The sequence below is a fragment of the Scatophagus argus genome, chromosome 7, assembly GCF_020382885.2.
Source record: "Scatophagus argus isolate fScaArg1 chromosome 7, fScaArg1.pri, whole genome shotgun sequence".
NCBI classification, from domain to species: domain Eukaryota; kingdom Metazoa; phylum Chordata; class Actinopteri; family Scatophagidae; genus Scatophagus; species Scatophagus argus.
This window is the reverse complement of record NC_058499.1, coordinates 6,163,854-6,189,607: the sequence shown is the minus strand read 5'-3', so window position 1 is coordinate 6,189,607 and position 25,754 is coordinate 6,163,854. Positions and strand designations below refer to the sequence as shown.

The 25,754-nt window shown below is 41.6% G+C and overlaps 1 protein-coding gene across 2 annotated transcripts in view; it reads right to left on the bottom strand.

Moving 5' to 3' along the window:
• Window positions 1–580: 580 nt before the first annotated feature.
• Window positions 581–25,754, bottom strand: part of fbln1 (fibulin 1) — a 29,556-nt gene continuing 4,382 nt past the window's right edge. Inside the window, exons 3-17 of one of the 2 annotated variants that reach the window (XM_046394447.1) lie at window positions 24,288–24,417; window positions 22,372–22,531; window positions 21,615–21,677; window positions 21,435–21,521; window positions 21,118–21,255; window positions 20,884–21,021; window positions 20,159–20,302; window positions 19,932–20,057; window positions 19,707–19,832; window positions 19,018–19,137; window positions 17,750–17,881; window positions 17,540–17,663; window positions 11,907–12,052; window positions 10,704–10,844; window positions 581–1,168 (exon numbers count right to left, since the gene is read on the bottom strand). In XM_046394447.1, the coding sequence (XP_046250403.1) occupies window positions 1,029–1,168; window positions 10,704–10,844; window positions 11,907–12,052; window positions 17,540–17,663; window positions 17,750–17,881; window positions 19,018–19,137; window positions 19,707–19,832; window positions 19,932–20,057; window positions 20,159–20,302; window positions 20,884–21,021; window positions 21,118–21,255; window positions 21,435–21,521; window positions 21,615–21,677; window positions 22,372–22,531; window positions 24,288–24,417 (1,915 nt within the window). In that variant the 3' untranslated portion in view covers window positions 581–1,028. Of the gene's footprint in view, window positions 1,169–10,703; window positions 10,845–11,906; window positions 12,053–14,825; window positions 16,445–17,539; window positions 17,664–17,749; window positions 17,882–19,017; window positions 19,138–19,706; window positions 19,833–19,931; window positions 20,058–20,158; window positions 20,303–20,883; window positions 21,022–21,117; window positions 21,256–21,434; window positions 21,522–21,614; window positions 21,678–22,371; window positions 22,532–24,287; window positions 24,418–25,754 lie in introns of those variants that run through there. The other variant, XM_046394449.1, reaches the window with a different exon arrangement.

The window sequence follows — 25,754 nt, the reverse complement described above, 5'->3', positions numbered from 1 at the left end:
GTGGCCGTTTTTGAGGGCGTTAAGTATTGCATACTATTCACAATTTAATCTGGACACAGTTACCCTCTGCCATAACATAATGCACTAAATAGAAAATGAGGAGTAATTTTGGACACAGTCCTTGACTAGGTCATTCAGTCAATTATTTGTTAGCTTCAGTAATTAGCACTACCACACAACTTATCTTGTGCTTATTGACCAATTCCTCTGCCTACTTTAAGAAGGAAAAAATCGGAAGATCATGTCACATGAGGGAGAGGTGCCAAGAACACACAAGTACAACAATTATAATGAGAGATCCCATTCAGCCAGATGAGATTTAAAACACTAAGTAAGTACTTATGAAGTACTCACGCTGAGCCAGCCACAAGACCGACAACAGTTTGAATAGTTCACATAGGCAGAGCTGAAAAGGCCATATATTCTCCTCATATTGCTGTTCTTATAGTTTGTAAAACATGCACATGCAGATTGCTTCTTTTTTTTTTATTAAGTCTGTGAATCCATATGTGTAAATTCTGTCAGAAATTCATACACTGGTCTTTAAATGTTAGTGGGAGGAAATACAAAAAACAAATACTGTAACTAAAATAGTGTTTATTCCATAGAAAAAATACCTCATCCAATGCATACAGTAAGAAAGGAAAGATGAATGTTACAAAAACAAAGGCTGATAGTGTCATGAAAAGAATATTGTTAAATTATCATATCCTTTAATGACCTTTCTAAATGCATGCACTTTCAATTTCATTTCTTCAAAATATTTTTAAGAACAGAGAGTTTCTTCATATTTAGCTCCATTAAGCCAGATGCACAGAAGTGCACTTCGGGCTGAGCTTGTCATCAAAACAAAGTGTAATGCTCTCATTAGAAGCAGTTCATAACCTTTTATCTCAGAAACTGTCAAAAGTTATAAAACCAAACATTAAACCCTTGACACTGAGCTGTACATTGATATAATCAAACCAATGTGTACAGTGTTGACAGTGGATGTCTTAATATGTGTGGTAAAATTTGGCATCCGCCTCTCAGAACCAGAACTCAGAGACAAAGACATGAACGTTGATGATGTTCTGGCCAGAGTCACCCTGATTTGTCAGGTTGCGCATGGACAGTTTCAGTACGGTAGTCAATGGACCAATCAGAGGCTTCACTTGGCGAACAACACCTGAAGGAGACAAAGAACAACAATATCATTTAAAATAAGCACTATAAATAGACTGCATATAATGGACTGTCTATGGTGACTGAATGTTGTCACTACAGAAGAATAAAGCAAAATGCAACAAAATGACAACACATTGAAAGGTTGGGATGCATAACTTTAGCAGTAGCCTGACAACAATCTAGAATTGTCAGTTTTGTCAATTCTTTTTGAAACATAATGGTTAATGAAGAAAAGAGTGGAAAGCAGCCAGTTTTCATGAAAGATAAGATTGCCTTTCATTTTGGTTTTGAATGTTTGCATTGTCATTTGGCTGAAACAGTCACGTGTTCTCACTTACCCATGGTGGTATCAAGCAGCGCAAATAGTTTTGGTTTTAAATGCTGAAATTTTGAGGCCAATGGAATTTTTTTGTGGTGCTCAGTCCATAGAAAAATTACACTTCATTTCAGAGGTATCTTTTCAAAAACAATGTCCCCATCACAGGCTGTCCAAACCAGATGGGTTTCAGATGTGTTCTTCAGTTGTCTGTTTCACGCACCTCTCAGCTCTGTCGATTTCATATATACGTCAATTTTTTTTCAATACAGCTGTCTGCATTGGTTGTGCAAGGTTTCGCACTTATAGACCTTATAGACCAGCAGTGATGTGGCCGAATGTATCAATAGTGGAAAGTGACAGGGGACTGAAGTTGCTTCAGTGTTGATGTGCTTCTTTCAATAGCTGGAGTAGACAAGATGTTATCTTGCAGATAATCCACAGGCATAATTGTCAGCAGTTTTCATACAGACTGTTTCTTTGGAAATAAAAAAAGAGTTCCAATAAAAACTAACCCTAACTCTAATTGTTCCCTTAAGGCAATAATTTTGACAAAAGATTTGAAAAGTTTCTTTCTCCTTTGGGGCTGGGGGTTTCAAAGGGCCTAAGGCTGTGTATAAAACAAGGTAGTCGCCAAACCCAGACTTTCACTTGCCAAACTACAAAACTTTCTGTCTTCTGGTGCACTATGGTATCAGATGGTATATTTGGATGAGTATTCAAATCAAGTGTGGGGTTGACAAGTTAAATAAAATGATGTCAAGGATGTCCATGGCAATCAGAAATTCCTCCTTCCCACCTTTCACCCTCTCCATGGACTAGACACACCCTCTACCATAGTAAAACAGTTGGGAGAATAAACATACTACAACAGAGCATTACTGAATGGCCATGGAATTCATTGGGTGCTCTTTTTAAGTGAACATGCGATTACAGGGGGAAAAAAATGCCAGTGTTTATACAGGCTGTCAGCAGGCCTTTTCTCTGCAGAGGACTGGTGACATTTCAGCTCTGGCCTGTTTGAACAACCATCGGCAGAGTGCAGTCAGGCAGCACAATCACCACGCTGTCCTCCTATCACACCTTCAAACATCCTCTTTATTTTTCTTAGTTACTCCACTTGTGCTTCTGTTATTCATAACCGAGTCAATAAAGTGTTCAAGCTTTTTTCGTGTGATGACTCAAGAGTTTAACTCAACATGGATCAAAATGACAACAGATCACTGCCTGCATCGGTCTGAATTATGAGGCTCCTTGATGTGGTACTCGTAATAAAGCAATAAAACCCATTTGGTGGTTGTTCACCATGGGACAAATGATCATCCATTATGCACCATCCTTTGTGTCTTCTGGGACACTGGTATTGTATGATGGCAGATCCCCGAACCCACTCATTCTCCTCCTTCTCTTCCTCCCCGCTCTTCCCTTCCTGAGGGGGCCTGGTGTTCGTGGCACCATCACTATGACCCACAAGGGTAAATGAGTCCCATGTGTTTGATGAAGGGGAGCAGTCACAGTCACGCGATACAGCCATGGAAGCATTCCACCAGGAATCCAACTCTTGGAGGGGCGAGCAATAGGAGCTTGAACTGCTGTCTCCCTCTCTCTGTCACTTTGTTTTGCTCTCTCTCGTCCCTCTCTAAGTTGGATCTGTGGGCACACAACAGATTCCAGCAGATTCCGGAGATAAGCACTGGGGGGAGTGTGGAATGGGGCCCACTTCTACCAGGGTTGCCCCTTTGTTTTGGTGTTTTGGGACTCTGTTGCGTAGTGACACTACATGGAGGGGAGTGGGACTGAGATTTTATTGTTTCCAAAGCGTCAGCGCCATCAGAAAGAGCTAACCTTTGCTTAAACCTAACAACAGCCACAGCTTTAAGAGAATAAGTGACATGGAAAAAGAGATTGTATTTTGTTTTTAGTCTGAGAATTATTTTCAGACACAAGCCAGCTGAGATGGCACGAATCTCTGACTTGACCAATGCAAACTCAAAGTGAGTGAGTTCAGAAGGTTCATTATTTGTTCGTGTACTTAAATCAAACAAGTTCAAAAGCTTCAGTGCTGGCTTGAGCAAGCACACACTGAAGATGAGTAAGATATCATGATGAGCACAATATGGACCACCGCAAAGACAGATGGGTTTTAATCCACATTAAGGCTTTTTTTTAAATTGCAGTAAATGTGGCCTATACCTAACGAGAACTAAACACTGTAATGAGGGTCAACTGAGGGTTAGTTTTCCACTGAAAATCTTAAAGATTGCTTCCATGAAAGCAAACTGAGCAATATTTATATAAAGATTGAGAAACACATTTAATAAACTCAAAATTTATTAAATAGGGAAATACGTAGAATGTGTCTGAGGCCCATTATTGTTTTTCAAATTTGTTCAAAGTCTAATTAGCACATGCAGAAGCCACAGCTTTACCCAGAACAGAAATTCTGTCATGGTGACCAATGGATCCTCCAAATCCCCAAAAGTTCCCCCGAACTCACAGTTGATGATTTGAAACTTAACACAAAACATACTTCAATTTTCCTCACCGCAGGTTATGGAATCTGGGACACTACTGAATATGATATCAAACCAAGGACTGTATCTCAAAGCAACATGATGAAACCGTTTTACCTTAAAACAAAAGCTTCAAAATCATTGTGATGGTACAGTGATTTGTAATAGGGTCTATGGTGTATCTCTCAGGCACTGCACTGTGTAATTTCGGTGAGTGGGTAGGAACTCAGTGCTTAATGTCATGTCTTATGTCACTGTGTTGTTGCATTTGCTTGATGTCTGGCTTTGTGCGCAAATTTGTTCAACCTCTTGTCTTTGCTCATAAGCCAAGTAAGCCCATTTCAACAAAGGTTTAGCTGGTAGCATGTTTATAGCTAGATGGCACTGGTTTAGGTTACATTTGGTTTGCATGCTAATGTTCTGAGTTATGGGCAATGTTTGTGCAAAAAATAATAAAAAAAAAATGTCTAAGCATTTATTGTTTTTATTTCAAGACATAGCACTCTTATAATGCTGTAGAGTTGTGCGTGTAGTTTGCATGTACATGACATCATTTAACAGACGTGATTGCTATTTATGACGGTGGTGTTGCCATCAGAATTTTGGGAGTGCCAAAAATACCAAATACCAATTTCTACATAAAGTTGTACAAACATCTAAGATGCATCACAGTTACTGTAGTTATTTGTAGCATAGTAAGTATTTTTGCGCAGACTTGATTTCAAGAAAAAGTTGTTTATGTTATTAGAGTGTGGACTCATGCGCCCAGTTCTGCACAAAGAAGCTTGATGCTAAACTAAAAGTGTATGTGACCATGATGACTTTGTGTTTCCGTAAGCTTCCCATCAAAAGCACAGTGGTGCACTCAATGAGGGGAAAGCAACAACTAACATCTGGACCTCAATATACTTACAGTGAACCTGAGGTGAAACCACAACCACATACTCATCTTTAACATTTCAACTGGGCTGTAAGGCAAAAAGCCAACAGTCACAAAACAGGTTGACTTTGATTGGCTGCTGCACCACCTGAGATTCATATAAATAAACATGGAGAGGTTTCCAAAACCAATTTGCTCTATGACTGAGTTGCAAGGTCATGTCATCTGAGGCCTAAACTACCCGAGCAGCAGATCAAGTTGTAGGTTTGTGGTGACTTTTCCATCTCACTGAGGTATCTGCCACAGGGTGCAAAGGTGACTGTACTGGCTACAACAGCCACCATCAAACAAGCAGCTGTACAATCTGTCCGTTCTCAAAAACATTCCGCCACACCATAAAGTAGCCCCTTAAGTAGAAAATAGCCTTAAATAAATGCATACTAGTAGCAGAGATACTGCTACTAGTATGTATTTATTTAGGCATTTGTCATCCTTCATGGCCACGATGGCTGCAATATTGAAGGGTTACATGTAAACAGTACAATTTCGGGGTTTTCTGGTTTCTACAACTCAGCGAGGAAGTGTATGACAAAATCCAAAATGAACGGGTTTAACACCAGAGACAAATGAAAAATATGCATTGGCCTCACCACAGTATTGTATAATGACACACTGGTTGTGGTGCTATGCATGCTCACTACAGTGAAACCGTTGGAGAGTATCCAGGTGCTGTACAAAGTTCCACTATGCAAACAGGGTACTAGAGGACATTCTTCAGCATCATTATCACTATAACTGTGATATGTTTTGTATCTAACCATATCACTGATGTACAACTGAGCACTGCTGGCTCTCATGTAAAGACAGCATAGAGTGATTTCTTTTTCAGTGACTCTCTCTTTACAGCCTGAAACATTTGCTCCAAAAGGCCATAAAAGGTATGAAATTTGCCAAAAATAATGCTAACTAGCTCCCTTGTTACCCCATTAGCAACACAACCAATTTCAGTTTTGATAACCCATCAGTGTAGCTGAAATACAATCCATTCATTTTGCCAGCACAACCCTCTGTACGGAGACAGAGTGTACAGGGCCCTCAGGGAGTGGATCATGTGTTTACAGCCAGGTCACTGGTACAAGGATGACCAGTCAAGTCAGGCTGTCCAAACACAACTGTGACCACTCGAGAGAGGGGGTAGGAGGCCTGCCCACTCCTGCTCTGAAAGGCCAGCATATGTGGCTTGATATTTTAAGGTCAATTAACAGCGAGTCATAGTTGCAGATCTCTCAAATGGCCCGTGGGTCATTGTTGGACAGTGTCACTCACTGGGTACTGACATCACTGAAAAGTAGTCATAAGGGATTGGTTTGTTCTTTTCATGGACTCTCTGTTATAGCAATTGTGGGCCAAAGCAGCTAAGATGACATAACATGCACCATTATCTTTACCACAACCTTTGCGCTGCATCGCAAGTGATCTTTCAGAGCTCGGGCCCATAACTAAAGAGCAGAAAATAGACTTGACAAAGTAGACTAAATGGAAAGGATATGAGATGAAAACCTGCTTTGTTTGTATTTTAAATCAGGGTTTTATATTATATTCTCCATCTACATTATAAATGGCAGAAAGTGTACAGTTTTGATAAGCTGTTTAAGTACTTGGCCATCTATTTTGGCATGTTACTGCATGAGCATTAATTTTGTGAACTGAGCCTTGTGAACTTACCTAAACAAAGTTACATCTTCTTAAAATCACAGTGCCAGACAGCAAAGAGTAATGATGAGTATAAATTAAATGGCTCAGCAAACCGAGGGAGGTAAGTGTAACTGATGAATTATTAAGACAGTTTTATTGCAAGTAAGCTAATATGTGCTGTATGCGTACATACCAGTATGTTTTTGACTGTGTACATGTATGTCTCTGTGAGCATGACATATCTGCATTGCTATCTCTTCATCGGGATATTAATGATGGACCACTCGAGGAGGATTGTGTTTTTGACTATGGTGTTGTTAGGTGGAGAAGACCCTGTTTTGATTAGCTGTACTGTGCAAAGCTCTTGTGGAGCAGACAAGGATTCTCTATGGGCTTGGCGCACTCTGGTGGGCCAGCTGCTACCAAATCATCCCAATGACAGCCACTCAAACTCGAGGAGCTAGTTTTCTTCTTATCTCCGCTGCTGTCTTCAACTTCTCACCAGCACAGCCACAAGCCAGAGCCACAAGCTCCACTGGCTCTGAAGTAGTCATGTCTCACACAGTGAGGTCACATTCCACCAGCCACTGTGGACGGCTGCACCGACAACCATGACTACCTGCACAGAGACAGCGTGTCCACTTCCTCTTCCATTCATCATTCTCTCTGCCTCACTGGCTGTCCGCCCTGTGCCAGTGGCAATGTAAAAGGTATTTATTCTCTGCACAGGATATAAACCGCAAAGACATATTTTCATCTGCATTTCAAAAATGAATGGAATTTTACTGCAGCGTCTCAGGCTCACAGTTTCACCAGAGGATGGGTAGGATTCATGAAGAGAATATGCTGTAGTGTCTTTTGCTCTCCAGTAAGATAAACATAAATATTACTTTTTTAAAAAAACAGCTTTTCTTTTCTCATTTGGCTTGAAGGAATTTGACAGCAGTGATTAATGCTACAATAAAAGCCTTCCATGACAAATAATTACGCAAGATGAGTCATTTGGACACAATCAAGAGATGACTAAATATGCACTGACTATTCGATTCCACAGTTGGCTACTGATTATATTGTCTTTGATTTACACACATTGATACTGGACATTCAGCTGGTTGACTCAAGTAAAAGTCACACATGCACAAGTCACAAAATTGTATAAACATTGTCTATCTGTATAGTTACTGATATTCACGTTGACTTTACTAACTGTTCTATTCGTATTTGCAGAATTTGTCGTCGACGTCTATGACATAACAGCGAAATCAGCTGAAAAAAATGCACGTATGCTCAGCGAGCCAACCATGATACATTAGTCCATGATGCACCCACTGGGAGTGGTCAAAGGCAATATTGATCCCCACAATGATTTATGTCACTGACAGCATTTTGTCAGAGGTGAGAGACTCAGCCCATGTTTCCAGCAGAGACCACAGTGTTTTCCAGTGTTTTCAAAGGGAGGACTCAACCATCCACCTGCTGACTGCCAAAATCAATCAACCCGTTATCAACCCTATTCAAACAACCTGTCCCTCATCAAAAGTGGATGACAGCATCAGCATGAGTAATGCATTCCTCCACTGTTCATGTTTCCAAATATGTGTATGATGTGTTGCAAATGTTCTCTTTCTTGTGAGGATTATAGAATATCACTGTGGTGGATCTGCTATGCATACCTGCGGGGATTTGTGTGGTCACCACTCTGCTACTGTGGTCGTCATGGGAATCTCTAAGTGTTTTATTGGTTCTGATCATGTTTTCCAAGTGCTGAGGGCCAGTTATATTTGCACAGATGCATAAGGCTGTCAGGATTGTCTTCCAGACGTGACAGTGGTGGGAAAGCCAGTGATGGATGACCAGGAACTAGGAAAGAGTGGTGCAGTTCTCACACTATTTGGTGTATTGTCAGCTTCTATACGTGTATGTGCACGTGTGTGTGTAAATGCACGTATGAGTTTACATTGCATGCCATTATGCAGTCAACTAGTTTTAAGATGGTGAGTAAGTGAGCACAAGGGAACAGTGTGACAGCCAATCAAACCTTTTAAGAATCACTTTTTCAAGTTAGCAAAGAGGTTCTGGGGATAGCTAATTGCCTCTTTTGTCCCTTTCAAAAACACGCAAAGTGGCCAAAAATAATGGCCAAAGTTAGTTTGAGTTCACGCACTTGTTCATTAGTGGAGCCTCAATGTCTGCTACTCTTCACATCCCACCAAACTGTAATACCACTGTTGGAGACACTGGAGATACTGGAAACTAAGCTTCCTTAAGTGACACGTCAGCAAGCCTCATACAATAGTTATGCAACAGCAGCATCTGTGGGCCAAAGCACCAGCGGCACAACCCACTAAATAAAACCAAGAGGGCCTTCATCGCACTATGGACGCCACACTTTGCAGTAAGCAGTCAGTGACCAAAAGGCTTGAGTGCACAGGGCCTCAATTTGGATATGTGAGGGGCAACTGGTGCTAACATGCAAGAGCTGCATCCAATAAGCATCCATTGGGTTTGGGAGAGAAGTGACTTCTCACAAACAGGTCTTTCATGTGGTCGCCAGTTTAAGTGCTCTAATGCTCGGCGAGACACTGAGGCCTAGTGTGGGGAAATGGAACAATACATTTAACCACATGAAGCAAAGCACCCAGGATTACTTCTGCACATATTTTCTTTCTCTCTCTTTCCTCTTTCATTGAATCAAAGTGTCTCACTTTGTCTTTCTCTCTCTGCAATTTTATTCTCTCTGCTTCCCTCACACACACACACACACACACACACACACACACACACACACACACACACACACATACTTGCTCCTGTAAATGAGCACCACTATAAACAGGGAATTTCTCCTAAGTCCTCTTTACACACATGCACACAGACACACTGCTCAGTAGATGATATATTACAAAATAAGGCTTATCACTCATGCAGAATTACACCATTGCGCATTCCAGCAAAAACATAACATTAGAAGACAGTACGATATAATTATAACTGCTTTAACAGGGAATTACATTATAATTATTGCTGGTTATAAACATTTTTTCTCTCGTGTCTTTGTGTGAATTTTGGTGCATTTGATAATCACACATCTGTTTCTGCACAAGTGTACAAGAGAGTGCATGAGCCCACAATCTGGCCTGAACCAGCGCAGTCCCACACCCTCTCCTCCTCCCTCTCTCCCTTTCATTCTGTAAAGACAGATGTGCATACTGACAAGCCATCCCTTCATCCATCACCGAGGGAAGACGCTTTCCTTCCACTACCAGCTTGCCTGCATCTCAGTACAAAACCAAAACAAAAACACCTAGACAGGCCCAACAATGTGTCATCTTTGGGCTCACAACACCCTCATGTACCCAAAACCAAGGCTCAGTTCAGTTCTCCCACAGAGGTGCAGCAGCCTTGGGCAGCAGCCAGACTGTAGGATGGAGGTGGCTTCTTCCAAACTTGTATTGTTGTTATACACCACTGCAGATGGTATCTGCTGTTCCTGCTTGCACTGGTGCAAGGTTCCTTTTGCATGCTGGCAGTCACAGAACAGTTACTTATGATGAACTGTTTGTCAGCTGCAATATGCCTGCATACATGTGAGATTCCTATATACTGCTCCTGGATATTCCAACCACCATATGTTACTGTGGAAAATAACGATTTGCTCGGAGTACATATAGCCATAGATAAGTGAATTAAATGGTACGTTGTTCAACCACAAGAAACTGATGCCAAATATCTGGTGAGACAAAAACAAGCCTTTGTCTGTCTCAGAGAGCCACTCAGAGGACAACCCTCCAAGGACACAGACACCAAGAACCCCAGTACAGATGATGACAGCTACATGATGCCACCACACTGCAAAGACCATAACGGGCCATGTCAGATGTACTTATGTCAGCGCATCCAGTCATTCTTTATGGGATATTTTGCCCCTTCTCAATGTGCACATGTGAGTTTGATTTTAAGAAATAAATAAATTCTAAGAAACTGCCTCCTTTTTCAAAAAGAGAATGCATTTACTAGTCATGAAGGCTGTCGGGGGGTACAGGCAGCATATTAAAGCTGCCTTTGCCAAATGTTTGCAGGTTGGTTCAGCCTGACTTGATAACACAAGGCAAAGTAAAATCCATGTACTCACCCACATACATTCCATTCTCTACCCTCTTGATGATGTCGAAGGCGTTCTCCACATTGCCCTCCAGGATGTCAAACTTGACGTCGTAACTGCCTAAGTGATAGGATCCATAAGCTGGCACCGTGGTTCTCAGGAAAACAATCTCTGTCGGAAGATATTAATTAGACACAAAAACCCTTTGGTGACTAAACCCTTATAATCACTATGGGATTGCACCACCAAGCTTATGCCAAATCTTGCTTTTCTTTTTTTTTTTTCTTTCCAAGAGAAAGACAATAAAACGGGAAATGAAAGATCTGTGCTTATTATACGCTGAGAGGGTCACAGGAAGGTTGAGGCTTTTCAATACTGTTGTTCGATTGAAGGGCCTCGAGTCCTTTCCCAACTCAGAACTTATGAGAAATGACAAGAGCTTAACTCTCCATGACGCTGAGCATGAATGTGTCTGAAACATGCACTGCATGCCAGCCAATAGATGCTTGTCAGCTGTCATTGTCTGCGTGTGATTACCATGGTTACTGCTATGCAACAGCATGGCACTTGTGTGGGCCAGCCAAGCCCTGACTGCATGGAGAACCTCATGGAATAGATCATTTGGGGGCCAGAGCTGGTAATATAGATTCTGACAATTGCAGGAAAATGTATTGGATGGGTGTTCAGATGTTAATGTACCTGAAGTAGAGCTCAAAAGAAAAGTGGGCTGAGGACCAAAAAAAGTTATCATGCTGTCTTCAAATTTGTTGTTTCCAAAAGATCTTAACCGGGACACTCCTTCAGAAAATGAAAACACATTTATGGGCCTTTTTGGATTAGTGAAAATGCGGCATAGGGGGATACATGGGAGAAATTTTAGCTAAGATTAGATGAACAGTAGTTTTTGAAGCATTGTGTTAAAGCAGTGGTTCAACATTTTAGGAAATACAATTATTCCCTAATTAGATTAGGAGATCAGATTAGTTAGATTAGGAGATCAGTACAACTCTTGATATGATAGTGCTATCAATCTTATCATCTAACAAAGCAAAAATGGTAATAAACATATCTTATTATCAAAATGACAAACACTTCTTTTAAAACCTTATTCCTCAAGAAATTTTCTTTCAGCTGTACATTAATGTAACTTAATGTAACCTTTTTTGCACTTTTGCTTTGCTCCAAATTTTTTTTTTTTATCATCATTAGTATTCACAGAGAAAAAAGACTTACCATCTGGCCTTGTGAACTCTCTGAAGGTGGGTAAGGAGATGAAAGTGTGGGACACTGAGTGCGTGGGGTCCAGAACACAGGCGATGTCATTGGGTTGACAGGTCTTTATACAACGAATAATGTCAGAGCGTTGAAGCCTTGCAGCTCTAAAGGAGAGGACAAGCACACACACCCACAAAAAAAAGAAAACACAAACACACACAGCCTCTGACCATTAGGTAATAGCTATTTAAAGACTTCAGAGTCAACCGCCTTTGGTTTCTAAAGCTCACAATAACAGGGCATCCTTGGGTGCAACCGACTGCGTAATCAAGAACTCAGTGAGACAACTTCAATGGCGGCTATAGCAGTCAACATCAAAAATAATCAAATTCTATGTGGTTTGGAAGAATAATAAACCAACAACAGCCAAAGCTCATGCAGAAGCCAAACTCTGTAGCCTGTGAAGACCAGCGTTGCCATTGATGCTTTTCTGATTTCAAGCTGTGTGGGAAATGAATTACTACACTCACAGAGAATGATCCACAACCTGTTCAGGAAAATATTTGGATTTGCTGAGCATCCCCGGCTTCATGTTAGATAATCTCTTGAAGAGGATTTATGGGGCAAGGGAGTGTTCTAAAAGACTCCTAAATTGTGAGCAACATGACTAGACAACTCCCCAGCCTCTCCCCAGGGCAGCTCTCATCCTATTATTTAGGGCTTTGTTTATTCCACAGACTAATCAGTGACAGGTCGGAGGGAATGGAGGGCCTCCACTGGCTCCTAAAGCTAACGCCACCTGAAGTATCGCTATTCACTGCCTGTCTGCTACATAAGACTTTGAGAGAGGTTTTTAAGGCATTAACAACCTCATAAATCAAGAGATAGTCTTTGAAACGATGAGAAACTTGCAATCATGAGAGAACTATTGAAACAAAATGAAAGCCTTGAATTTGACAGCCTTGACTTTTAAATTCAAGCTTGGTCTTCACATAGGAGACAAGTCAGTGCACGGCTATATTGGGCTATGAAAACAGCCAAGTTGCCATGTATAAGTCCATGTTAATGTGCATGGCAACCATATAGCCACATTGTGAGTCATGGGCTGTGGATCTCTGGCGCTCCTCAGGGGACCTATAGGCTTCAGCTCAAAGCCCAGGCAGGGCTTGGCTTGCAGGGCTCCTTCCATTGAGAAGGAGGAGAGAAGCCCCTGACAAAAAGTCAAGCCACCACTGGGTAGGGGCTTGTAATTAGCAATTAGCGGGTGGGTCCAAGTTTTGCTTCGGCCCAGGCCAAACCCACAAAATGTTCTTCTAGTTTATAATACCACGGCCTGAGCTGCAGAAAGACCTGAGCGGGCTCTAGAGGATGAGGTGAAAGCTCTGTTGGGGTAAAGAGTAAATTTACGAGAAGATAATGACCCAGGATGAACTGCCCCCTTACACACAGATGGGCACTTCAAAGCAGGGCCAGCAAGTGGAGCTAATTACAGCTCCGTGTGTTAATGTATGTGCATGCTTGTACTGAATGTGTGTTTATCTCTCCATTTGTGCATGTGGGTCTTTTTGCATGCAAACGTATGTGTGTGTGCGTGTATGTGTGTGTGCGTATGTGTCTGTCTGTGTGTGCGTGTGTGTGTGTGCGTGTGTGTGTGTGTGCGTGCGCGCGTGCGTGCATACATGCACAAATGCACATCTTCTTCATCTCTCCATGCCTCACGTGGCCTAGCCCAGGAGAAAAACCCCAATACTTTCAGACCAGAAAGAAAAACAGACTTTTTGGATGAAAGTCCTCTGGTCAAGCGAAGGGCCTTTTATTTTTTTGGTAATTATTATTTATAGTCAGCACATTGATAACGCCCCAACACAAACACTGTAGGGCATCATTCATTCTGTGCGCGGTGATGTTGCTGTACCACAAATTGTTCAGACCACCGGCCAGAGCCCAGAGCCCCATAACTCAATGTCAAAGGGGAGGAAAAAACCCTCTGCGCGCCACTATGTTCTTATTTTAAGGATATCCCCACTGGGGACCAAGTGCATCCTTACTGGCCTGACAGCTCAGGACAGGAGGAACCTAGGACATCTGAATTTACAGTTATTATAAGCCACAGCCCTCGGGCAGCAGGCTCACAGCATGTCAAACTATTTATACTCTCTCCTGCTGGTGCACATTTCCCTCTTCTTTGCCACTGCAACCCATCGCATGTCACTTACTCAGCCTTCATTTGGATTATCTGTCTACTTTGGCGTTTACACCCACAGTACGCAGTGGAAATCTGTGTATTTTACATTAAGCCCAAAATGTAATGGAAGCTAAAGAGATGTGCAAGAAAATAACTGCCACAGAAAGATTAATTTGCGGTGCAAGGTAACTGATGTTTGGGAAGTGGGAGTAAAAATGCATTTAAAGGTCCAATCTGGCTCATTTCTGACTGGAATTTGGAGGTGTGGAATTACTTAATGGAATTAATAGTGAAATTTGAGGTCTATGCACATATTGTATAAACTAAAGGGTTTGACATTTTGATGGGAATTTTGACTTTTTTGTGTTTCCTAGTAGACTTAAAATATGCTAGTTTTGCTTCTGTGTTTATAAACATTACTGATTGGGGAAAACCTTAAACAATCATTTAATTAAGTAAGAATAACTAATAATGAACATTTTTATTAAAATCTGTTGTTTTCAGCATGTATATTAAAAGACATCTGTTGTTTTCTCAGAGTGTACCTTAACTTTAATTATATGCATTACTAGAGATTTGTATCATTGAAGTTTCTTTTCACTAAAGTTGTTCAAATAGTAACATGAAACTTTGTGAGGAAGTCTTCATGCCTCCATTTGTGATTCAGCCTCACATTCCAGCTGCTCCCTATGCTGTATTTGATTAAACCCCACAATGCACCATTATCAAGAACTGGATTTGACTTGAGCATGTGTTATTTCTATTTCAATTTTAATAGAAAACTGTTCATCCAACATATAAACCATAAAAAACTGCAAAACGTCAGACTTTATCATGCAAGCATCATCGAATTACACTCGGTCGTAGGCAGACTTGGGTCCTTACCATTTTATTATTTACCCTGACCTAGAACGCCACCTAGAGGCAACCACAATGCCTCACCTCCAAGAAGATACATTCAGTTGGACCTAATTTATACTGCTGAACAATCATGCTCGATTCTAGTGTTAAAAATTGATTATGTAAAATGCTACAGTACAAAGAAACTGCTTTTTAATCTGATTTTGGGTGCTATCTTGTTTATTCATATCCACTCTTAAAAATGATGTGTCATCTTTTTGTTAATCTGTTACAAAAAAAAAAGTAACGTAATAGAGACAAGGCTGAATAACTGATAGGACAAAGGGGGCAGCTGCCCCAGGGTCCTGGACCACCAGTGACCCTTAAAGTCCCAGAATAATTGCGTCTGTTGGTTTGTAGTAATTTGTTATATTGAAAATCGAAAATAATTTAGCATTTTAAAAAATACTCTTGGAAAAACACACAATCGTCTTCTTGCTGAGAGTTAGATGAGAGCATCAATGCCACTCAGAAACTACAAAAACTCCTGGAGTTTGGATGAGGTCACCTGCAGAGACTCCAGCAAAGTTCACTCAGCCAAGAAATAGTCTGGCACATAACCACATAAAACCACAATTTATCGTTTTTACACTTTGTTTAGATACAACATGTTAATCATTGAGCTTTAGAGGTGCTGGTAGGCTGATTCTAATACCTTTGGACAATGCTGTTTCCAAACTTTATGTTAAACTAAGTTGGCCAGTAGCTGGTGGTAGCTTCATATTTCACATATGGTCATTGAGTGGCATCAATCTTCTCATCTAACTTCTCCAAGTTTTGAACTTTATTTAAGAATATGCAGCACTCGGTCACAATGTCTGCCTTTATAAGTCCATTTTGTTAAATACATTTCTGTATTTGAATTGCCAATGAATGAAAGAAACATAAATGATCTTTGGTTATAAATATGAATACTGGCTTTATAACAACCATTTACATATTGCAACATACAGTACAGTATTGTTATCAACACATTTTGTGGTCACCTTGCCTCCATTTTGTGTTAGGTTGAACTCTATAGGACAATGCATATAAAATGACACATCCTTTTAAAGAGTGCAGTAACTTGTGTAACCCTACATAACTCTTTTATTCTAGTAGGGGATTGTAAGGTACTCTGGGCTCTTCCTGGGTAACAAACACCAGCACTTTAGCCAGGTACGTGCTGAGCGTCCCGTGGCGACGCAGCCTTAGCTCCAGAGACAGCTCAAAGTCCTGTGGCGTGTTGATGAGCTTTGCCACCGACATCACGCCACCCGTGGGCACTCGCTCCGTCCTGAAGAAACCGCCCTCATTGCCAGCGATGATGGCAATCTGGATGTCATCCCCAGCCATGATGTGGGAGGGGCCCATGCGGAAGATGTTGGTGAAGACGGGGATGTTGGTGGGCAAGGTGAGGTAGTAGTAGGTTATTCTCAGGGGCATGGCCAGGCACTCGACAGACTCATTGCAAAGCAAGCGTTCGCATCGACTGCAAAGAGAGAAAGGGGAGGGGGGGCAGGACAGGATAAGACAGAACAAGCAGAAAGAAAAGAGAGACCGGGTGTAAATGTCATTTGCCGTGCATGGCATGCAGTGGAAAGAACATCAGTCTGCAGCATTTTTACACTTCACAGGCCAGTCACAGTGCCCTCTGCAGAATCATGCAAGAAGTCCTGTCACTGGTGCCTCCATAACAGGGTGGTCATACATAGCCTCTACTGTAACTGAACCAACGAATAAATATTCATGTGCATTTCATCATTCTAAAACAACAGAACATGCTACAGCCGAATCTTTTCAGAAGTCATTCCAGCATTGAGCATACTGGACATGCAGAGCCTGGATCCATACATATGAATAAGAGTCAGTTTAAAAGGCCCGGCATGGTTTATTGTTGTCATCAGAGCTCAGAGACCATTCAGACTTGACTGTGGGGAACACGGACCCTGCTCTATGACTTTGCATTTGTGTGAAGTTTTCTAGGTGATATTTGCATTATCATCGTCTGTCTATCGGCTGCAGCCTTCCATCTCTCCAAGACCTGTACACCTCCAGGACTCTGAGGCGTGCAGGTCGGATCACAGCTGACCCTTCTCACCTTGGACATGGACTCTTTGTGAAACTCCCTTCAGGCAGGAGGTTACGGTCCATTCGGACCAAAACCTCACGCCACAAGTTCAGTTTCTTCCCCTGTGCTGTTAGACTGTTGAACACAACTGACTAACATGCTGCCCTGCATCTTAGCAATTAATTTTGCTCATTCACTGTCCACCTGCAGTTCATTTGCACTGTCTACCTCACCCACTTGCACTATACTCCACCCTGCACTACCTCACTTTGAACTACCTCCAGTAAAGTATTTATTTCACTTATTTTATTTTGTGTTACCTTATTCTATTTTATTTTTATAATTTTTTATTTTTTTATTTTTTATTTTATTTTATTCTTCAATTATATGTTACTGTTATGTTCTATGTATGCACCAATCACCAAGACAAATTCCTAGTAATGTGAAACCTCTTCACTTACATGGCAATAAAGTCTTTTCTGATTCTGATTCTGATTCTATCATCTAGATACTCACGCCTGCCCAACGCGTCGGTAGTTGTTTGGACAGTCGAAGGACAGGCATCTGAATCCTCCCTGAATATTAAAGCAGCTCTGATTCTCCAAGCACGTGTGTGTTCCCGTCACGCATTCATCAATATCTAGAGAGAGACGGTGGTAAAATGCAATTTGTTAAAATAATAAGCCTGCAGCCATCATATGTAACATTACAGTAAGGACAGCTTACCCTGGCAGCTGCGTCCATTTGGCGCCACAGTGTAGGTATTGACGGGGCAGGAACAGTGGAAGCTGCCAGGTGTGTTGTGACAGCGATAGGCGCAAATATGACCTCCAGTGGGTAGCGCACACTCATCCATATCTAAAAATGTCACAGACACAGGTAAAAGAAGTCAAATCAGAGGGTTTATTTATGAAAAGTACATTTCAACTGCTTACTGACTGACTGATAACATTTGCTTCGGTTTCATATACAGTTTGTTACAATGTATGCTTAGAGGATGATTACTCAGTAGCAAAAGAGGTATACTGAGGCCACATTTAACGACACTGAGCACTCAAAGTGCACAAAATAAAATTCATTGCCAAGTTTTGTTTAATTTGTGTGCACAAGATAAGTGTACTATACATACAGAGCCAGCATAACAGATCAGTCTTGTTTGAGTGCTGCGTAATGAAAAACATTAAATCTGAAGTACTAAACTGTCAACGCAAAAGCATTACATGAGTTAACAGTTTGAGTCGAGCACAGAAGTTGTATTACATGTAGATCTGGTTGTGTTTGTGTTTTTTTCTTGCAGTTGTTCTGTTAGATGAACAGCAGTGGCGCTCACACAGATAACTGTGAGCTGTAGTTTCCTCAGTAAAAACACTTTTGTGCCGCCTGTCATAGACCCTCCTGCAATGCCTGCTGCTGCTGCTGCTCCCATCAAAGTCACTTTTCACTGCTGGAGTGTCTCTGGGCTAGGCACAGTGGGCAGGCCGGGTGTCTGCAGTGTGTGTCCCTTCACACACACCAACCTTGGAAAAACAATCGACGCAGCCAGGACCTGCACTTTGGCATATTTCACTTTATTGATTAATATGTTGTGTTGTCCTGCCTGGCAGACTGGCTAATGCTGGCTTTGCTTCCAGCGGATAAATGGATGCTTTATGGTCACTGTACATTCAACACAATGGAGGTTAAACAATGACAATCTCAGAATCAATATTTCCCATTACACAACGTTCTGATAAATAAAGCTGGGCTGTTATGGTTGATCAAAACATGGGAACAAATGAATAAAAACAGCAATGGCATTTCAAACACTCAGTGCAGTAAAATGCGGCCTTGATATTTTTCTTTCTCTAACTAGTACGAAGTAGACTGGAGTTTAAAGGCACCACAGCAGCTGGAACTTACTGAACGCAGGACAAATTGGTTTTTGAATATATTCTTGGAACATTCGAAACATTCATGTTCTCCTCTAAGTACCTGTTAAAATGGTTCCATTTTACCTTCACAGGTCACGCCATCTATATCGCTGAGCTGGTAGCCACGGCGACAGTAACACTGGTAGGAGCCGTACACGTTGGCACACTCTTGACTGCATGGGTTGCTCTCACACTCATTCACATCTAAAAGGAGACAAGATGATTACAGACGATTATGAACTCTGTCCTGTGGGTTAAAGGGGGAATTCCAGTATTTTTAAACCTGGGGCCTATATTTACATATTTTGGTGTGTAAGTGATTCATACTTACCAGAGGTTTTGGAAAGTTACCTCCACTAAAAGTGGTTTTTTGCTACTCACAGGCTGAGACTGTTACAGAATTGTGGAAAGTATCCCTACAGAGACAGTCTTTTTTCTGAGTAAAATCCTTTTTGTTTAACCAGAACCACAAATTTCAATCAAGGACAAGCCTAGGGCTGTAATCTCGCGATAGGTCATTTGTTGCAGAAAGACAACAGTGAAAACATGAGTCAGAGTTGGAGAGAGGAGTTGGGAGTTTACCTCGGGAAACTGCCAGCAAGCATAAATTTCCAAAGTCATGGCTGAATATTTAGCTGATTTTAGAAATGTAGATGAAGCAACAACAGCAACAGCTCACCTGCTACTTCAGAGTGACGCTTTTCCTTGAGTCACAGTTGTGTTTCTGGTTAAGGAAAAAAAGGTCTTTCTCTTGAATTAGATCTTTATCTTACCGTCACAATTCCTGCCATCACCGGCTAGCTTGAAGCCGGTGGTGCAACTACACTTGTAGGACCCCAAAGTGTTCTCACACTTATGTGCACACAGGCGGCCAGGGTAGTGCCTGCATTCATTAATATCTAAAACACAAAGTCGAAACGCGTTAGAATAAAAAACTAGGGCAAAATTCTCCACACATTTAGACGAATGTACATTGAGAGGAGGATACAATTTCTTACCCTCGCAAACCCGACTGATGCTGTTGAAGATGTAGCCACCTTCACACTCACAGCGGTAGGAGCCCAGAAAGTTGATACAACCATGACCTCCACAGACATTTTCAGGGCCCTTACACTCATCGATATCTGCAGAGGGGGATGCAGTCATCAGAGAACACCATGATATGCACCTCAGGTAGGTGAGTAATATGGCTCTTATTGAGGAATGGTGAGTTTTTCAGCCGTACCAACGCAGCCTGTGCCCTCCGGGTTGAGGTGGTATCCTCGACCACAGTTAGCAGAGTTCCTCTGGCAAATGTAGGAGCCAACTGTGTTGATGCAAACCTGCCCTCTCTGACATGGGCCCGTCTGGCTGATGCATTCGTTAATATCTAAAAAGACAGACACACAGACATTGTTAAATTATGAAAATCTTGCTCTGGTTCCACTGACTGAAGCCTCAATGTGCGCATTCAAATTTCATGTCAAGCTATCGAGTAGATTAGGAGAAAATGAACGAGCACAGATGATATTTTGGCCTGAGTTCAGCGCAGGAAAGTTCACAAAGTGCCTAAAATGGAAAAAGCTCATTCTTTTAGGCAGGATTATTTTGCTCTGTGAATACATTTCAGGACACCCTGCCAACTAGATTGCATTATTGCATTTATTCTTGTGTATGAGCAAAAATTTGGGAGAAATGATGAAAAGGTAATGAAAGATTAATATTTCTTATACTGATGAGCATCTGCTGTTCATCTGTACCTCGAATTTTCATTCAGACAAAAGGTCAGGGGGTGAACAAAATCATAAGGAGTCGCCCTCTCATGACCACAAATGACTATTAAGGTTTGACCACATAGTGTGCTATGCCCCAATGGGTGTATCATCATGCAAAAATAGCCAAGCAACAGAAAAGTCACCCAAAATACACATGTTGTTGTTAAGGACTATAGGCTCGTCGTCTAGTGCTTACCAATGCAGTTTCCGAGGGCATCCTGGATAAAGCCGGCCCCACATTTGACCTTGGGGAGACAACGGAATGACCCCTGGGTGTTTTGACACTCAAACTCTGGGCCACAGTTATGGATACCGGTCTCACACTCATCAATATCTGGATAAAGGAATCACAGGAATAAACAAACAAGTGAATAAACAAACACGACTCAGATACGCGGTAATAGAGGCAACTGAGGGCACTTTGACTGACCTTTGCAATTGTTGTTGTCGGTGAGTTCATAGCCAGTCCCACAGCTGACCTCTCTCTGGCAACGGAATGAGCCCTCCGTGTTGATACAGCGCTCTCCTCCCCGACAGTTGCTGGATCCCAGCAAACACTCGTTGATGTCTGAGAGAGCACAAAAAGCAGAGATTCATCTCTTATTGTGCCGATCTTCCTGATTACGACTTGTGCTTTCACAAGCATAAGCCTTCTCTGTGCTCTAATTTCTTTGTCACACAAACTGAAAACTTGCCAAATAAAACTATTACAATTCAAGTCTAAAGACGGGGAAGGATACTTCTTACCCTCACAGCTCTTTCCATCTGGTTTGAGTTTGTAGCCTTTGAAACAAGCACACGTGTCATTGCCCACACAGCGATGAGCACATGTCCCTAAAAATGAAAAACGAACACGCTCATCACCGCTATTGCTAGATTAAATCAGCATGTATAAAAAAGCTTGTTTATTGTCGTGTTATAGTATACCTTTGCACTGATCACTTAGTACGGAATTATCACCATTTTCGTTGGTTTCGTCCTTGTTCGGTACTGTGAGAGGGAGAAACATGCTCATACGTCATTTACATCTTAACATCTTTTTTAAGAAGCAGCCCTACGACCAAAATGTTACTATTTCTCTCCAGGGCTGCACTTTCTTTAAAAAGATTAATAGTATTAATTAAGAGAAATAGATAAATTCTCTCTGCAGAGAGAAATTACACTTTCCGAAGGGCCGAGGTAACAAACATTAAATGTCTTGTTTTGTCCAACCATCAATAAGAACCCCACACTCAGTTTACTGTAGGACCAACAAATCCTCATTAATGACAAGTTGGAAATTGGAGATTTTTGGTTATTTTGCTGGAGAGTCCATGGGCAAGACACGAAATCCCTGTCAGCTGGTGCCCATTAGCAGAACCTGACCTGCTTGTGCTTGTGAGTGAGTCAAAAGATGAATTTCAGCCTTATGTGTAATCACTGTTGAAAGCTAAACGAGCACATACTTCCAGCAGGGGGCAGTGTGGGCTCATATTTAAAAGGACTTTGACTTTCACATTGAATTACTTTTCCTTCTCATTTTCCAGTATTTTGAGAAATTTAATGTTATTGGACACAGGATTCCCCATACTGTTTTCTGTTTTTCTACATTTACTGTCAAGCTAATTGCCTGCTATGATACATATAAACGTGACATAAAAATTAAATATTTCGCCCACTTCATGTTTTTTTGTTTTTCACCCACATTCAGTTTGTCCTGTGGATGAAGTCTGGTTGTCTGGTGCTCCATCAGCGCAGCAGGCTCGGTGCACCAGGACGCACTGGTAGCCCATAGACAGGTTTGCATCACAAGATAGGCCCTTCTCCTGGGCTGCTTTCCCCAGAAGACAGCAGTCACAGCACATCTACAAAACACAGACAGTTAGAGAGAGAATTGTTATCAGCTCTCTAATGGACCAGGGGAAGTGAAAACAAAACTCCATCCACGGAAAAGAAGATTGCAGAATGATAATGTTGCTTGGTAAAATACAGCAGGTGAATAAGACAGAATTTTACACTGACAAACAGAGTGTGCATTTCAGACAAAAAAATCAAGCTCTCAATCAACCAGACAGGCACAGAAGGAGGCTGAAGACTGAGAAGAAAAGCCAACTGACAAGGCCTTGAACAGACAGACAGACAGACAGACAGACAGACAGACAGAAGAAAAGCAGCAAGTCAGCAAACCAGATGAGACAGTGATGAGACGACATCATCCCCTCTGGCTGAAGCATGCTCAATCAATCATTATGGCAGCCTGGTAATGTCAGTCAGGGAGATGAAAGTGTGGGGGATGGGTGTGTTTGGGCAATGAGGGTATATATATGTGATATATATATGAAACATATCCATATGTTGTGTGTGTGTGTGTGTGTGTGTGTGTGTGTTTCTTTGTGATAGCACAAATCTATCTCAAAGCTCTCTTATCTATTAGCGATGACAAGTGATGATCTGTTTAAAACCTGTGACAGCTGATGCTGTTCCAGAGAACCTTTAGGCTTCCAGGAAACCAAACTTGAACAGTAGAAGCTCCCAAGCACAAAGTTATCACATCTGAATACTGTAAGTGATGGTCTGAATCTCCCTAAAGTGCAGTTTGTAGTGCAGAATTGCACGGGTTACATTTTGCTGTACATCTCAAATCTCAAAAAGTGGTTGAAATCTATAAAACTAATTTAAAGTGAGAAAGGGGCAGCTATAAAATGGGTCTTTGTCACTAAATCAGGCCACTCATAGTGATGAACCTATTAAGAATTATCCACTTAGAAGGTGATATCAGTGTTGAGTCTACAACTTGTTTCTGCTGCCCCCATGTGGACACAACATTTTAAATCAAATCCTGCATTACAACGGCTGATGTGCTTTAAGTGCTTAAGTAGGCCTGTCAAGACTGAGCCAGCGCTCAGCGAGCTTCGCTTGACATCAAAATTAGATACAGAGGTGAAACAGCTAGCTTGTCTGGGTCCAAAGGTAGCACAGTCTGCATACTAGCATCTCTTAACATCACTAATTAACATGTCTTATCTTGTTTACAGCCTGTTGTTTGAAAGCATGGCCTACTCACCCATATCTTTTCTTATTCATGTTACCTGGGAACATTTAAGTACGAGCCACCTTCTGCGCTTCACAGCCGATCAGGTATAGACAAGAAGCACCTCTTTATTTTTCAAGAATCCACCAACTTGCATATTCTACATACTGACAAGCATTTTTCTTTGTGATGTGTTCATGTTCAGAATATTGTGAAAATAAAGGGACACACTGAGGGTTGGGTTGAGGTTTAAAAGAAAAAAACAGCTGAAAAGTGGTTCATAGAGTAACTGAATTTATAATGTATCTGACAGCAACAAGCTCCATTCCTCCCTGGAGTGACATGCCTCATCCTGCTCACAGTGCATGCAAACACACACACACACACACACACACACACACACCACTCTCATCAATCATTTGCCTCCAAACTGGCTGTCCAGCAGAGTGATGTAATGTACTCTGACTGATTTTCTGGCCCACGCAGTGATTTCACTCTGTCTTTTTGTCTCTGTTGACAGTATTTTCAAGTAGGAGTTGGTAAAGCACGCACACACAAACATATGCGCACATACACACATGCAAACACACCTTTGTAGTCTTGGTCTCGCATGTGTTGGTGAACAAAGAGTCGCAGGCTCCTTGGTCTTTGGCCGTGTTGATACCGGTGGTACACATGTTGTCTTCAAGCACTGTTACACAGCACTGCTCCTGTACTATCCTGTCAACAGGGGAAAAACACACAGAGCACAGGCAGTACATTCATACTCAACTCTGTCAATAATCTCCTTGGTACAATGCAACCCTGCCTTAAAGTGTAGCCCATTAAAATCAGCCTGAGGCAAGCCTATTGGGGATCTCAGAGTTGTCACACTAGAAATGTGTGGCGGATGAGTGGGTTGAGTAAGTCCTCTGTGAATTCAGATCAGGGCATGGAAGGTTTATTGTGTTTTGCAACAGTGACATCATTGGACTTGAACTGGGTTGAGCTGCACCCCCAGAGACCATCATTCTGTTTTTTTTAAAGCCTGAATTAAATCAACATTTCAGTCCCAAGATGAACATTTATCCTCCTCCACATTTCCTTATTCATGGCTACAATAATATGTCTAAAACAAACCACTCCCTTAAGATAAGCATGCTGTGTCCTGTGAGCCACTAATTGGGTGACTAAGTGTTGTCAGTGTATACAGTTTCCTTGGTGTCAGTTACATCACTAGAGAGGAATCATCCCAGTTCTTGCTTAAAAATCAGTGATGACATGTTACAGATGTGCTTTGATACATCGCTACAACCACAAGGTAAGTAACACGTTCATACAGGAAGTATTGCAACTGACCTTGACCTTCGAGCTCCCTGCACATGAGGATTATAAAACATATATCTCTATAGGAATCAGCGAAACACCGCATATTACTGTGATGGCTGTTTAACAGCCAAAAGCAATATTTATATCATCCCCTCACATGTGACGAATATTATTATTAAAACTTCATTTACTTAATGTTTCCGTTTGATCAGATTTCCTTGAATTGTCTAGTATTTGTCTGTCTGTTGGGCGAGTCCAATCAGTTAAGAGTGGATGACTGTTTCTGTCTGGTCTCAGTCTTCTGTGTCTCACTGCAGATTTACAAGACAGAAAACATAAAACGCCACCCCCTCACCTCTCCGCTCTCATTTCCAACAAGCCTCTTTATCAACTCTTACCAGAAATCTCTTTCCACATAAACTACTGAAGATCCCAAATTCACGTCAAGGCGCACACCTCCTCTGCAGAACCTTTTAAGGGCACAGTTGCTCTCCTGTTTTTCTTTTCTCTTCTCTCCACTCTTTTCTCTCCTATTTTTTTCCCCTCTGGTGTGTGAAGTAATTGTTCAGATTTCCTGTTATTGCCTCTCTCCATCGTCCCTCTATGTCGCGTTTCACCTCTGAGGTATTTCCTGGGTTTTTAAACAACCCCTCTTCTGATCCCCTCCCCTCACCCTTTTCCACCCTGCTCCCCCACAAACCTCTGCCCTTTTCCTCTCTCCCCCCACACTATAATTTAGACAAATTTGA